This window comes from Pholcus phalangioides, unplaced genomic scaffold (assembly GCF_987345545.1).
Source record: "Pholcus phalangioides strain wild (caught in Gottingen) unplaced genomic scaffold, Ppha-v1.0 ptg000010l_1, whole genome shotgun sequence".
In the NCBI taxonomy this organism is placed as follows: domain Eukaryota; kingdom Metazoa; phylum Arthropoda; class Arachnida; order Araneae; family Pholcidae; genus Pholcus; species Pholcus phalangioides.
In genome coordinates, this window is record NW_028301603.1 from 20,591,889 (window position 1) to 20,606,306 (window position 14,418).

The window sequence follows — 14,418 nt, forward strand, 5'->3', positions numbered from 1 at the left end:
GTGAATGCAAAAGTGAAAGAAAATTGTCGCTATATGATACACAATCTTTCTCTAGAATTTCCAAAAGTTTCTAGGACAACATTTGTTGAGAATCATGACTGAAACTCTGAAATTATCGGAAAATGTGTGCACGATGGGTACTGAAAATGCTCATAGATGCTCACAAAGACCTGCACGACATTTACAGTGAGCTTCACGATAATGCACGTCCGCACACACTATGGAAACAATTCAAAAATTCAGATGGGAGATTTTTGATCATCCCCTTATAGTCCTGATCTCGCCCTCGGTGACCACCATCTCTTTCAACATCTCAAAAATTGGCTTGTGTCTACATGTTTTGAGGAAAGTGAGGAATTTAAAATCTCAGTGCAAAACTGGCTGAAATCCCAGGCGGTGAAATTTTATGCAGAAAGTTTGAAACAGCTTGTTTTACGATATCAAAAGTGTTTGGAACGACATGGTGATTATGTAGAAAAATAAAATCATGTAAATTTTTGAAACTATTAATAAATTTGCCATTTTTTAAATTGTTTTCATTTCATTACTGTGTGTGATTGCCCCTTAATTTTGAACCACGCCTTGTATATTCATATTTTGAATCAATACCCTATGCATTTGAAGTTCTTCTCCAATCGAAAGGGAAAACCGTAATAACACAATCTTACATTGGGCACCCTTTCGTTATAACCATACCATTTGACACCTTTTTGTTTAGGTGAATTGTTTTCTAATTTATGCTTCCCGTTTAGTGTTAAATATTCTTTCCATTTTTTTAAATATGGCATGCAGAAAGAAACAAGCCAAAATACGCCAATTTGGTGCCGAAAATGTGTTGTATGATTATAATGGAAGAGTACCTTACATTGACACTTTACCAATTGATTAATTAACTGCTCAACACTGATTTTGTTCTTAAAGATATTTTGATGATTTTAGGATGATTTTGGAATACTGATTTCGAATCTGACATTGGTTTTGTCAGATTGGCTTTAGTTTGAGATAAAGTGAAAATCAAATTTCAATGGTATTACATAAGCAGCATACAAATCACATTATTGAGAGTATGCATTATCTCAAAAACTACAGCCAATTCGACAAAACCAATAACAGTTTTAAATCAGCAGCCCCAATATACCCTGATATCATTAAAATTTCATTAAGCACATATTTTTGTTTTTTAGCAGTACTATAGCTAATCATAGATAAATTACTCAATTAATCAATTTGATTAATTAAAGCTCTAATTAAACAAACTATAGGACTAACACTTTTTCAAAAACATTTTTTTTAAAATACTCTCAATTCCATTGGCCTAATATCCAGAAAATTTTATTAGTTCAATGATGGCTGCGAAAGCCTTATTTATTACACAGACTTAAAAAAATAAAATTATTAAATTTAAGAAATTTGTAAAATAGGATTCTACCATATTCCTATACAGACATGACCAGACTTCATACAGATCATTATTAGAAATGATTTAAAATTTTTGTCATTAAGAAGCAGAGTTAACATTTACATACAAAGAAGTACACCCACACCTCAAGAACTTTTATATGGCCAGTATTTTGCTTCAAAAAAAAAACCACTTTGCATGACTATTGTATTAATGAATATTCAGGGCTCTCCATTTAGGAGTATTATATACAAATACAACGCTACAACAGGCAAAATGCCCAACGAGGTAGCTGAGAAAAAGATATATAGATCATATACTTGTAGAAAAGGATACAAAATTACTTTTTTCTTCAACCAGGCAGAAGTTTTTAATCACTACTCTACTTGTTGGACCTCAAACTAAGTAAATGAAAAATTAATAAACCACCAAATACAGTCCAATCCCGTTTTAACGAATACAGTTATAGCGAAAAATCTCGTTTTAACGAACACTTTTCTAATCCCCCAAATAAGTTCACATAGGAACAATGCCAGGTAACCTGGAATTCCTTTATAACGAAATTTCGTTTTAACGAAGTGATTCCTCCGGCCTCTTCACGTTCGTTATAACCGGATTAGACTGTAGTCCACATACAATCCCCAAATAAATTTAAAAACTATACAATTTCTGCTTTGGCAGAATTATTAATTGCAATCTACTATATTTGCATTATTTGGCACTATATCGATGATTCCTTCTTCAATTAAAATCAATTATACAAATTTTTTTGATAGGGTTTGATTAAAAAAAAGTATAAAAAGTAAGACAAAAACCGAGAAAGTAGGTCAAAAGTAGGATATTTTACCAAAAGTAGGAGTGAGAGCCCTGGAAAGTTTGGAACCGCTAATATGAAAATGTGAAAAGGGGGATAGGCTACATCAAATGTCAGAATATAATAAGCATCTCAATGAAAGAATGTGTTTTGCTGACAAAGTTGACATTTTAAGCACTCTAATGGCTTGTGCAGAATAGATTGGATCAGTTCGTGAATGGGAAAATGTTCAAAGACATTACATATTGTTTGGAACTAGTTAGTAAAATCAAGCTGCAACTGCATAAGCCATACAAAATATTATGGAAATAAGTGAGAATAAAAAACAACTTACCACTAGACCATCAACAATAAAGTCCTTATAAGTCATCTGTTTCAGCTGTTCTCGCATGTTCTGGAGAAGAATCACATAATAATTTTTAATTTAAGACAAACACTGCAAAATGCAAAACTTTTTGGATAATACTATCATGCCATACTTTTTGATTAGTGGGAAAAAAACTTACTTCTGCCAATAAACCAAAAATAACATCGATCTGATGGTCACATAGAATTTTCCAAAGGCCTAAGACCTCACACGAATGACTCACTAGGAACTGAAGATTTTGAAGTGAAGTTCTTTCCTGTACTTCAGCATCACCAACTGCAGATAAAATAGAAATGAAATAAATTTAAAAAAATGCTTACTCTTTGACATACACTCAAGGGCCATTCAAGTATTACGTCAGTATAAAGAAGGGGAGTCAAATTTGCTAACTTTTGATGACGAACGGATGGGGATGTTCAAATGATTACGTAATCAACCACCCTTTATGAAAAATATGAAATATTCGTAATGGCATCTTTAATTTGTGTACTTATTTACCTGAAAAACTTGACCATGCGTGATGTGGGCCAACCTTGTGCTATAGTCAAGATCAGACACATCGACAATAATTGCATTGATAGCTATATAGGAAGGAATTGCCCCAAATTATTTAAATGGCTGTTTTTAAGCAATCATCTCTATATGGACTGATTAATATCTCTGGAATTTGTTGAACCATGATGAAGACAAGAGCTCATGCTCTGCAATTTACAACAAACAGCAATTTATACCACTCCATTAATTAATGCTCAAAACGTAAAACACAAGTTAAAAATATTGTGTTCTCTGTTCAGTTATGTGAAAAATGATCCCTGTGCATCCATAGCAAAGTTCACTACAGAGTGCAGATAGTGGTGGTTGGACTCATTATGCATATTCTCAAGAGGCAATCCCAATCAGGGAAGTATGTAGGATCGATCTTTTCAGGGGCAAAAAGGCTTAGAGGTGGGGCACAAGGAATTTCTTTAAGAAGAATTTTGAGCTATTAGCCTTCAAATGACATTTGAAATTAACATAAATTGACTATAATAACATATAAAGGTATTTTCTTACGATATTTGCATTTTTTTACATCAAAAATAAATTTTTTATTGCTCTTGGGGGAGGCCATGAGCCCCCTATGCCTCCCCTGTTGAATAAGCCTCTGATCCCAATATGTGATAGGAGATGGGAGGGGGCAAAGCTGACGAAATTCTGCTGACACGTGGGAAAGATTAAAAATGGCTAAAAATCTGCTGACATAATATTTGAATGGCCTCTTAGATACATTGGTGACTGCCTCAAAATATAAACAAATTAAACAATTTTCTGTTTGATACAACTGAGGGAATGACTCCCCCAGATAAAGAAAAAACTCAATTTGTGTAGACAGTGATTCTGAAATTGATGCAATTACATTGAACTTAAATAATTTGTCTAATTCCAGTTAAACTAAAATATCCCCCAACACCAAATGTATAAAAATTAAAATAGATGAGCATTTATCTCAAGATTTGACGATATTCTTTCTACTACAAATAGTTGGGGCAGCAAATATACAAGATGGGCAAAAAAGTTCTTGGCTGGTTTGAAAGGCAATGAAGAATACTGTAATAATGTAATGAGATTGATGTAAGATTATGGAAATCTGTGTTTATATTTATTTTTAGTACACACTAGACATGCATAACACCACTTAACAGCAATTTGATGCAGTTAGTCACAAAATTTAAAAACGCACAATGCAATAACACCCAATATTACTGCACAATTTAAACACGTACTATGAAAAACAGCAGAGAGCACTGAACATTTTGCTTAAATTCCAAAAGGGTTTACACACCTCTGATTTCCAATTCTCATTGGTTCACTGTACCCTTTGTACATCAGAATGTTTCCAGTGTTCAATTCAGAAACTTCAAAAGCAATTTATGTGTATATTTTTATCAGGGTGGATGCACAGCTTAAAACCCCAGAGTTCCACACAATATCCCCTTAGACATGGCGAAATAACACCCACAAACTGCTTCATGAAAAATAAAAAAAAAACAGTACAGGAAAATGACCAGCAATAGCAATTTCTTGGTCGCAAATCAAAAGCCTGGTATGTTTTTGAGAGCTACATGTGGCTGTGAATAACATATGGACATCGCCATAAAAACTTTCTTGTATCCCACTTGTTTGAGGATTTTGTAGACTCATTAAGACAGAGCAAAAGTTATCTCAGATATTTTTCATAGTTTTCATTTTGCAGTAAAACTTGCCTATTGCATTTTTTATTTCTTAAATTTTGTAATCATAATGTAATTTTGCCATATTGTGGTTCAAAATAATTTTTATCTTATATTTCAAAGGAATGGAAGGGAACGGAAAACAATAATTTCCCGAATTTCATATAAACCCATCCATCACAGGTTCCCACATGGCCCTTCCCACCAGCCAACATTTTGTCTTTCCTGCACATTTAATCACGTGATCTAATTTTGTCAAACCATAAAAAATTTAGAATGGGTAAATTAGACCAAGACCCATAAATTGGTGCCTACTGTCAACTTTGGACAGCAATGCAAATACGTCTATTCTCAAAATGGGATTCAAACTCAGGCTTGTTGACAGGTATCATGTACTCTAATCAGATGAACTAAGTGTATAAAATTTTTGAAACAAAAATAAGTTAACTGAAGTTCTTTTTAAATTTAAGATAATCATTTACATGTACCAATGATTAGAAATTAAACTTCACCCCCCCCCCCATTCGTATGATTACACATTAATGAAAACACATAAGCATGGTAGTGCATGAACAAAAAAAAAAAAAAAAAAAAAGCAAAGCAATCAAAATCACTATATAAGTAAAAATTTTAAAAATCAGTTGTGGTCTCACTTTGAGAAGTGGTAGGTTGTTGAGCTCCTACTGTTGTGATTTCGGGTGAAGTTCTAGTCATGCTAATAAAAGAACCATTTGCTATCACTCTGTAGATGAAAAAGAAAAACTCTTAAAATGCAAAAGTTCCAACTCGCATGAAAGAAACACAAAAGAGAAACACGTAACAAACATATGAAGTGTATCTGTAATGATAAAATTATAAAAACTAATATAGCAAAACATTGATAACCCGATGGCAATTTTCTTAGTGATAATTAGAGCCTGGAATATATACATATGCACTGCATATTTCGGCCTTTTTTCACATTAATGCATATGAAAGCGTAAAAGCAAATAATTTCCAGAATACGTGCATATTTTTAAAAGTTTATTTAAAGGGAATCACACTTTTATAAAATTTTTCAAATAAATATTGCTGATAATACAGTAAAACCTCTTTTGCAATCACTGGCAGGACAAAAAATATTGTTTGTAAAAGAGGGGTGACAGTTGTGATCAGCGATTTGAAATTCATACTTCTATTATACAAGGGCATATGTATAATAACATATTACTTGGCCATAAAAGAAGGGTGACTGCATCTGTGGGGGGGGGGGGGTTAACTGTAAAGAGATGTTTGCATTTTCCAAACACCTTCTATTAAGAGTATTTCTAGAGATATGTCAAAAACATTTAATTTGTTTAGAAACTGTGTCGAAATTCCTTTGTTATTGGTATTTCGTTACTGAGCAGCTACAACAAACTAGAAATAAAAAATATGTAGAAGTTTTTTGCATATGCAGGTATATGTGGGGATATTTTTTGTAAATGAATATGCACTAAGGAATGGAAAATATTTATTTTAAAAGCATATCTGCTTTTTTTTGCATGGTGACTTTTTAAATAAAAATTATTGAAAATGAGAAAATATGCAAGTTTTTCAGGATTTTTTTAGTGTATATTTTGGGTTTTTAATGCATATTTTGACATTTTTAAGTGCATATTTTGAAGCTGACCAGTCTGCCTATACATATTTTAAAGGTTTATTTGATAGAAACTAGTACTAGTCTCTATCAACAAAATTATTATTTAATTAATCATTTAACTAATCCTAATGAATACTTCCCGTTAATGAACACTTGTCTGATCCCCAGACAGTAAAATCAGGTGAGCTTTATTTTTTTTAGAGTTGTGGTACAAATAATTTTGTTAAAATTTCACTTCCATAAAAATATATATATGTACATGCGCTTATTATAAACTCATAGAGATAAAAAGAAAAAAAAACAAATGCTCTCGAGTGCTAACATATTTTGAAGCTTGAGATTTTGTGAAGCCTGGAAAGTCCTACGGTTCCATGTAATTTCACTTACAATATTGTAAGTCCCCATTAGCAAACAAAATTTTTGGCCCCAAGGGTGTCGTTATTGAGAGGTTCTACTTCACAGATGATACCACTACTTCTCTATACATGCATATTGTAAACATTCCTATGGGGAATTTCTTACAAATTTGTACATGCAGAAACGTGTTGTGTGTGTATGCACGGTCCCGACCTATTTATGTTGTCAGAATCATGCTTGTTTTGTGTTATGCTGGTGCTGTAGCATGTTTTAAGTGGAAATGCAAGTGCCTGAATTCTCATGCTATGCAAGTATTGTGTTGAAGGTCTGCCTGCTCTCAGCAGAGAGGCTTTTTCTAATTTGAGATGCAGATATTAATGGATTTTTGATTGATACATGTTCGATTGTACAGAAATTTCAATTTACAAACATGGTCTCATCCCAATCATATTAGATTATTTTTTCAGTAATTCCAAATCAAATCAGACTTTGAGGATATAAACGATAGCAGACAGTAGTTACCTTTCATTAGTAGCATTATTAAAGTAAACATAGTGACGCTGCATGAATTCCTTAAGTGCTTTCAGTTGCAAGAAAAATTCTGTCAGGTCTTTTCCAGGGACAGTGCTATATACCTATCAAGAAATAAAAAAAGAATTTTAATTATTTAGAAAACTGGAATTATTTTTGCCTGATTTGAAACACAATAAATTACCAACGCTAATGGTATACTCTAATGGTAATAGCGAGGGGAAAAAATTATTCCTGGTGATTTTCCTCCCCAGATTTTTTCAGGGGTATTCTTCTTTATGAATTATGACATTTTAAAGATGGACAGAAATCTGTAAATGAATTTAGCCACTCATCTGGATACTTCAGCATGATGGTACAGCATAGCTGCCATCTTTTGAAAATAAGAATTAGGGAGATTTTTGCATGGATCTAAATTCCTCACAAAAATAAATATAAAAAGGGATTTTTGAAAACGATGTAGAGATTTTTCATTAACAAAAGTAAAATTGTAAGGATTTTTCCCCTTTGCAAAACTGTGACATCGTACATGCCGTCGCTGAGCAGCACCCCGACACCAATTATCACTAACTAGTAGGTTAAATTATCTGTCATTTCTCCTTTCTAATCAAATCAAGCTAACAAAAAAAAAAAAAACGCATCAAGCCCAAGCCAGGATATAGTCAGCGCATATGCAAGCCATCTCGCCAATTTCGGATGTCGAAAGGCTGAATCAACACTGACTGTTTAACAAATTTTGTCTTTTTTTCTAAAAACATTAATTTTTTTTGTGATTTGATGCAATGGCGACAATTTACATCAAGGGTATTCAACCTTTAGGAGAATGCGGGCCACTTTGCTAATTCAAAAACATGATGCGGGTCACTTAATTAAGTGATCTGGACAAGTGCCACGAGAGCATGTATGAAGTACACTATTAAAAAAAATGCTCATGCCTGTGTTATTTTGCTAATTAAAAACAAAAGAAACTTTTTTTTGAATAAATTCTTTGGGAATTTTCATTTCAAAAGTACTAATTTTTTACAATCACGGTTAAAATCTCGGCTAATTGTCCTGGAACTTGGCAGCTATGGCATAGGATCATGATGGCTACATAGACATCATACCCAGATGACTGGTGAACTAACTGATCAGAATGTGATATTTTTTAAATAGTACCTGCATAAAAAAAGGACACCACCATAAGTGTATTTAATATTAAATTTTACTGAATTCAATTTCACAAACATAATACAGGCAGACCTGCTTATAACAAACATGGATATGATGTTATTACTATGCCAAAATTTTCAATCCATGCAGCTAATTACAGTGAAACCTACATGAAACAGATCAAGTGACCAAAACAATTTTCTGTGTAATTAAAGGTGCACATCAGAAACTTAATAATCTCCACATGACTATCTTTTGATTACATTCGAGACAGATTTCATTGTAGGTCGCTGTGATAGCCAAACTTTTTTAGAAGCAGCCAAAAACAAAGAAAATTTTTTTAGCATGATGGATATATTCAAACATTATTTCTGAGCATAAAAATTAATATATAATAATCATATAATTGTTCTGCAACAAGCCCTTGGCTGACTGGAAATGTTCTACAGTAAAAATCACTATATAATAGTGTTTCTTACAATTTCCTTAAAATTCTGCAGTAACACTGATTGTTCTGCATATTCTGCTTTGGGGCAGAACAGATTGAACATATGGACAACTCCAGTTCAAATGTTTTGAGATATGTGCATGTTAATAATTCACTTTGTATGAAACTGATTGAGGATCAACTCTGATATGCCTTTTTGAACTAGGCCGTCAATATAATTTCATAACATTCTGTTCATATTTTTATTGTTTTCCTGTAACATGAAATAAAATTTCATCAAAAACGTAATTTCTTAATAACTCACTAGAGTCTGAGGTGGATTATGGAATGGGATTTCTTCTATGGTGATGACCTTCATGTTCCACAATGGCCTGAAAACAAAATTTCCTCAAATGATTTTGCATATCTATTATATTTTTTCTATATTAAACTATTTCAAAAATTAAAACAATTGTTTTCTAATCATTCTATGTAATTATTTCAAGCACAGTAGTATTGAATATACAGCAAGATCTAGCTCTAAAAAGATTAGAATGAGACTATCTAGAGATCAATATTAACGATAAATAAATTTCAGGGCATTTCTTATAACAATTAACATACAACACAAAAACAAACACTATTAAAAAAAACCTCCAAAGCAATTCATTGTCTCTTCAACCAACCCCATGTGCATGATCGCTGGTTTCTAAAAGTTAACCGATATGAAAAATACACTTTCGATTATTACCTCATGATTCGAGAATAATACAAGTATAGTCCATCATGTTTAGATGAAAACGAAATTTCAGTTCCGAGACCTGTATTCTCGTTTTCGAAATGAGCAGGTTGATTAACCAATGGACTGAATATACCAGTATTCCTTGGAGGTGACATCATGGGTGGGCGTACAGGACTGTAGACCCCTAAAAGAAAAGAAATGCCTTCTCATTGGTGACCAATTTTCACAAAATTAAGGAGACAATTTGCTTTATTTACTTAAAATTTGGTGGAAATGAAGAAAAATTATGGTTTTTTAATACAGTCTACACTTGTTAAGAACTCCAACAATTAAGTTTGTAAATGGAAAAGACGATGGAAGGAAAAGCAAGAATTTGCCAATCTTTTTTTCTTCAAAATCACACTTTTTGAATCAATAAACACAACACTTTAACATTTTTTCTCATTCATACAGGTGCCAGGGTTTAAGCTGGGCAAAAAATTCCTTTCACAAAAAAGCAAAAATGAGGGGAAAAGCTTTAACAAAATGCTATAATGCTAATAATTTATGGTTGGATGTCTACTCGTTTTGTACCTCCTGTACACATTTTTGAAAAAGTAGCTATTACTTCTTTCACATTCTAAGATTCTCTTTCGTATTTTGCGAAAAATGCAATCTTAGCTTAAACCCTGAGAGGTGCACAAACCCTCGACCACCAATGAATCGAAGTGAAAGGTGTTCTAGACGAACATCAGATACATACAACACAATATTTTTCTTAACTGACCGTATTTCCTCAAGAACAGGAGAGAAATCTATCACCACAGAACCCTTATCTCGGAGTATATAGCTCTCTTTAGCCTAAAAGGTGTATGCCAATTTTTTTTCATTTTCACGTTTTTCCAGCTAAGTAATGTTGGTGAACTACCCGAAATTATTCCTAAGTATGGAGGTAGTATATTGTTTAGAAATAGTAAAAAAACACTAAAGAAATTAGTCGCATAACAAAAAAACTTAAAATCCTAAGGAAATTGGCGGTATCTGATTTCTTAGTTTTTTTAGATGTCTTTTTTAGGTGTAGGACGGCAGTGTATGTGTTGTATTTGTAATAATCAAACAAAACCTACAAAATGATCAAATCTAATTAAATTGAACAAAAAAGAACTTACCATGCAGTTGGGAAATATCCCTTTGTGCAGGAGTGCTTGCCCAAGCTGTTATAATATACAAAACAAAGGTTAAGTCAAAAGAAAAAATCCAAAACCATTAATACTTTAAGAAGCATTGACAGCCCCTAGGAAATAAGAGGCGCATTCGCTTACAAGCTATTGGCAAGAAATTCGAATGATCCCTATTTGAAGAATTAGCAATAAATATGGTATCCTAACCTAAACAAACGTTAGAAAAAGGAAAAGGGGAAAAAGTAAAAGGGAAAAAACAAATGAAAGGAAAACAGCATAATTGATAAGTAGATAAGAGAGTAGGTACGATGTAGATTTATTTTATAACCCACCCCCTACCTGTTCTCTCTCACAATTACATGAATATAATAAAAAGATACATTACCTGTGTGGGAAAAAAAATCATTAACAGGAGTATACAGAGGGAAAGAAAAAGGAACTTCAGTTGATAGGGTTACTATAAAGTTTTGCAGAGGTGAAGAGAGAGAAAAGAAAATTGAGAGAATTTGTTTGAATTTATTCCATTGGCATTTGGACACAATACTACGTTCTCGATCGTAAAGTGGTTAAATGTCTCTTATTTTAGATATTTGTAAAGTTGATTTTTCTCTACTTTTCCTTAAATTCATGTTAGTGTACACATGCTGAAAATCAGAATTTTCAAGGAAGTTTAGTGATTTCTGCTGTGCCACTTAAAGGGTTAGCCATTTAAGCAGGAATTACAAATCATTAAATCCCCCTCAAAATGCCCCATCCTTTTTAATGAAGTAGGCTTTCTTCCGATTTTCAGCAGGTACAAACTAAGGGGTATAGGGAAGAGTGTTTCATTGAAAAATCCACTTTACAAAATGTCTGGACTTAGCAATGCTAAAATAAGAGGCTTTTATCGATGCGAGGTGAGCTCATAAATGTCAATTTTTGAGTGCAGCTAATCATGTATAACAGTGCCTGGTCCACAAAATCAGGAACACCTGCGAATGCAATGCATTTGCATTCAGAAGTCATATGACTAAATGTTCAAAAGTGAGCTACACTGAACCTAAGATACAATTGAAAAATCTCAGAAGATTGCAAAATTATGTGCAGGAAAATAATTTTAAAAAATAGAGAACTCTTGCTGAAGTCTTCACATAACAAATATTAAAAGAATATGAATGTGTTGATTGTGACCAGAGAAAAAGATTAATGTGAACTGATCAGCAGTTTTTGATCTTTTCACTTATGGTGTTAAATAACAAGAAAGTCCTAAACAGCTGATACAAGATTATGCTGTTAGTTGAATATGGAAAGAGATTGTGATATTAATATATAATAAAGAGATAGTACTCGGATTACGAGACGGCTCCATAACTGACAGCGTATCGAGTCCACTATCACCCTCTCCACCAGTCGTCATGTTCATCTGAACATTCACATTACCACCATGTACAAAGAAAGCTCTTGTAGCCCATTCTGAGACCTGCAGAAATAAGGAAGATAAGGATTAAATGAAATGCTACATTGAATCAGAGTTCTCCAAATAAACGACTAATTTCCAATCAAAATTATACATTTAGATTAATAAATTAACATTGGTGAATCAGAATGATCAATAGCACTACAATTAGATCAAGGCGTATCACAAAATTCTTTTCATGAAAAACATTGATAGACCCTACCCTGAAACATCAAAATTATTGTTTTTTTTTAGTGCCTGGTTTTGGTTGCTATTCATCTCTAAGTTCTATTACCCATGATGATTTTGTAACGAAAAATGTTTAATTGATTAAACTCCAGCATGATCTAGGGAAAATAATTATTACTGAAAAAATTTCATATATTTGGCTTGATTGCATATAAGCACCTGATATATATTAAATTAAAAATCTAACACATAATATTACTTTGTATTACTTATAATTTAGTTTACTAGTACTAGTAACAAATGCATGTATAAAAAGCTGCGTTCAACAAAAGCACAATAAATTTTGAAAAATACAAAAGAAAAATAGGCTGTAAAAGTAACATTTTAAACTATGACCACTTACTTGTTGGTTCTGAGGACTTTGGTCGCAAGCTAGAATCAAGCACATCGCACAAGCCTGTGCCTCCTGAAATAATAAAAAGAAAATCACCCTTGAATGGTTTCAGACACACAGTAGAATGATGCCAAAAATTATACAGATGCAATATTCCATTTTTAAGTGAGTAATTTTGATTACAAAATATTCTTCACACTAGAATATTCTGGAGAAAATTGAAATTAATTCTAAGTAACATGCTTTTAGTGCATTATTGCACGTGAATTCATCAGTAGGAGTATATTTCAATGTGGTTGAAGTGATATATCTCCCCTCAAAATATTAATTTATAAAAAATAAATGTAAGTGCATACTGGATATCATGACTGTTAAAATAATGAGGCAACTAAGTTTTATCAAAATTAAATGACTATAATCTAAGTATTCAACAATCATAATTTTATAAATTTCTGCCGATGCTGAATCACTAGCATAAAAAAAAATCAGAGCACTCAAGAAAATACAAGAATGTCCCTTAAATATTGATCACCCCTGTTCTTTATCTATTCCTCTCCCCCAATGCCCCTTTCACTGGGAAACATTTCCCTTTCAAAGATGAAGCATCAAAAACTTGCCAGTTTCGTCCAAAATGTAATTGAAAAATTAAAATCATTTTTAAGACAAATGACGTAAATGTGAGGTGAAGTCAGTGTATATCAGTGCATTTTGACTGACAGACATCTGAAAAAATGAATTTCATCAAATATGTTTCATCAAACCAATTTTAAGAAATGTCTCCTACTCACACCATGTATTCTGAAAAAAGCTTTCACTGTTTCATTATCACTGCCTTTGCTTGCCAACAGCAGTCTTCTAAATTGATCCACAGGCCTTGGTTTGGTCAAAATTGAAGTTCCCTGAAGGAAAGAAAAAAAAATTAGCTATTGTGTAAAATATTGAATTAACACAAATTCATACAGAAGCCTGTTAATCATTGAAAGAATATTTCTCCTCTAACCTGAGTAGAAAGTACCACAAACTGTCTGGGACTTTCACTATGCTGTGTAATGAGCGATGGGGGATCAGTCATTGAAGCAACCTCCACTGAAGGTTTTTCCCACCGACTTTTTGCTAAACTCATCGATGGAATTTCTGCTAACGCCCACACATGACCATCCAAGCCAAGTCCAGCCTGAAAATTTGAATAACAAAAAGCCATATATTATATATATATATGTTACTGCCAAAGCTCGCAATCAGCCAGTTCATTTGAAATGGCCAGGCTTTCTAAGAATTTGACTTTTGCCGGCCCTTATACAATAAGCCCTATAATTCAGGGTCAAAATCGTAATGTTGGCATATTTTTTTGTGACAATTATGGCTATCTATGGCAACCCTAACAATCAAAGGAATCAGAATATTGATATCTTAGGGATAGATATATAGGGGCCACTCCAAAATTCAGACATTGGCCGGGTCAACTGGAATGGCCAGTTTGCGAACTGGCCGATTTCAAGCTTTGGTAGTAACATATACACTGGGAGCACATTGCTGATGAAACATTTAATGATCACAACAAGAAACACCAGACACATTCTAAGCAAATTTTTATCCGAATACAGTTCTTGTTAGACTTCC

General features: G+C 32.9%; 1 protein-coding gene across 1 annotated transcript in view; it reads right to left on the reverse strand.

Annotated features, from left to right (window-relative positions):
* The window catches only part of Nup154 (nuclear pore complex protein Nup154), a 57,675-nt gene that overhangs the window by 26,002 nt on the left and 17,255 nt on the right, over nt 1–14,418 (reverse strand). The window contains exons 14-24 of the mRNA XM_089237874.1: nt 13,799–13,972; nt 13,587–13,697; nt 12,808–12,870; nt 12,107–12,239; nt 10,769–10,813; nt 9,630–9,804; nt 9,204–9,270; nt 7,291–7,403; nt 5,444–5,532; nt 2,720–2,856; nt 2,548–2,607 (exon numbers count right to left, since the gene is read on the reverse strand). Of these exons, the coding sequence (XP_089094000.1) occupies nt 2,548–2,607; nt 2,720–2,856; nt 5,444–5,532; nt 7,291–7,403; nt 9,204–9,270; nt 9,630–9,804; nt 10,769–10,813; nt 12,107–12,239; nt 12,808–12,870; nt 13,587–13,697; nt 13,799–13,972 (1,167 nt within the window). The remainder of the gene's footprint in view (nt 1–2,547; nt 2,608–2,719; nt 2,857–5,443; nt 5,533–7,290; nt 7,404–9,203; nt 9,271–9,629; nt 9,805–10,768; nt 10,814–12,106; nt 12,240–12,807; nt 12,871–13,586; nt 13,698–13,798; nt 13,973–14,418) is intronic.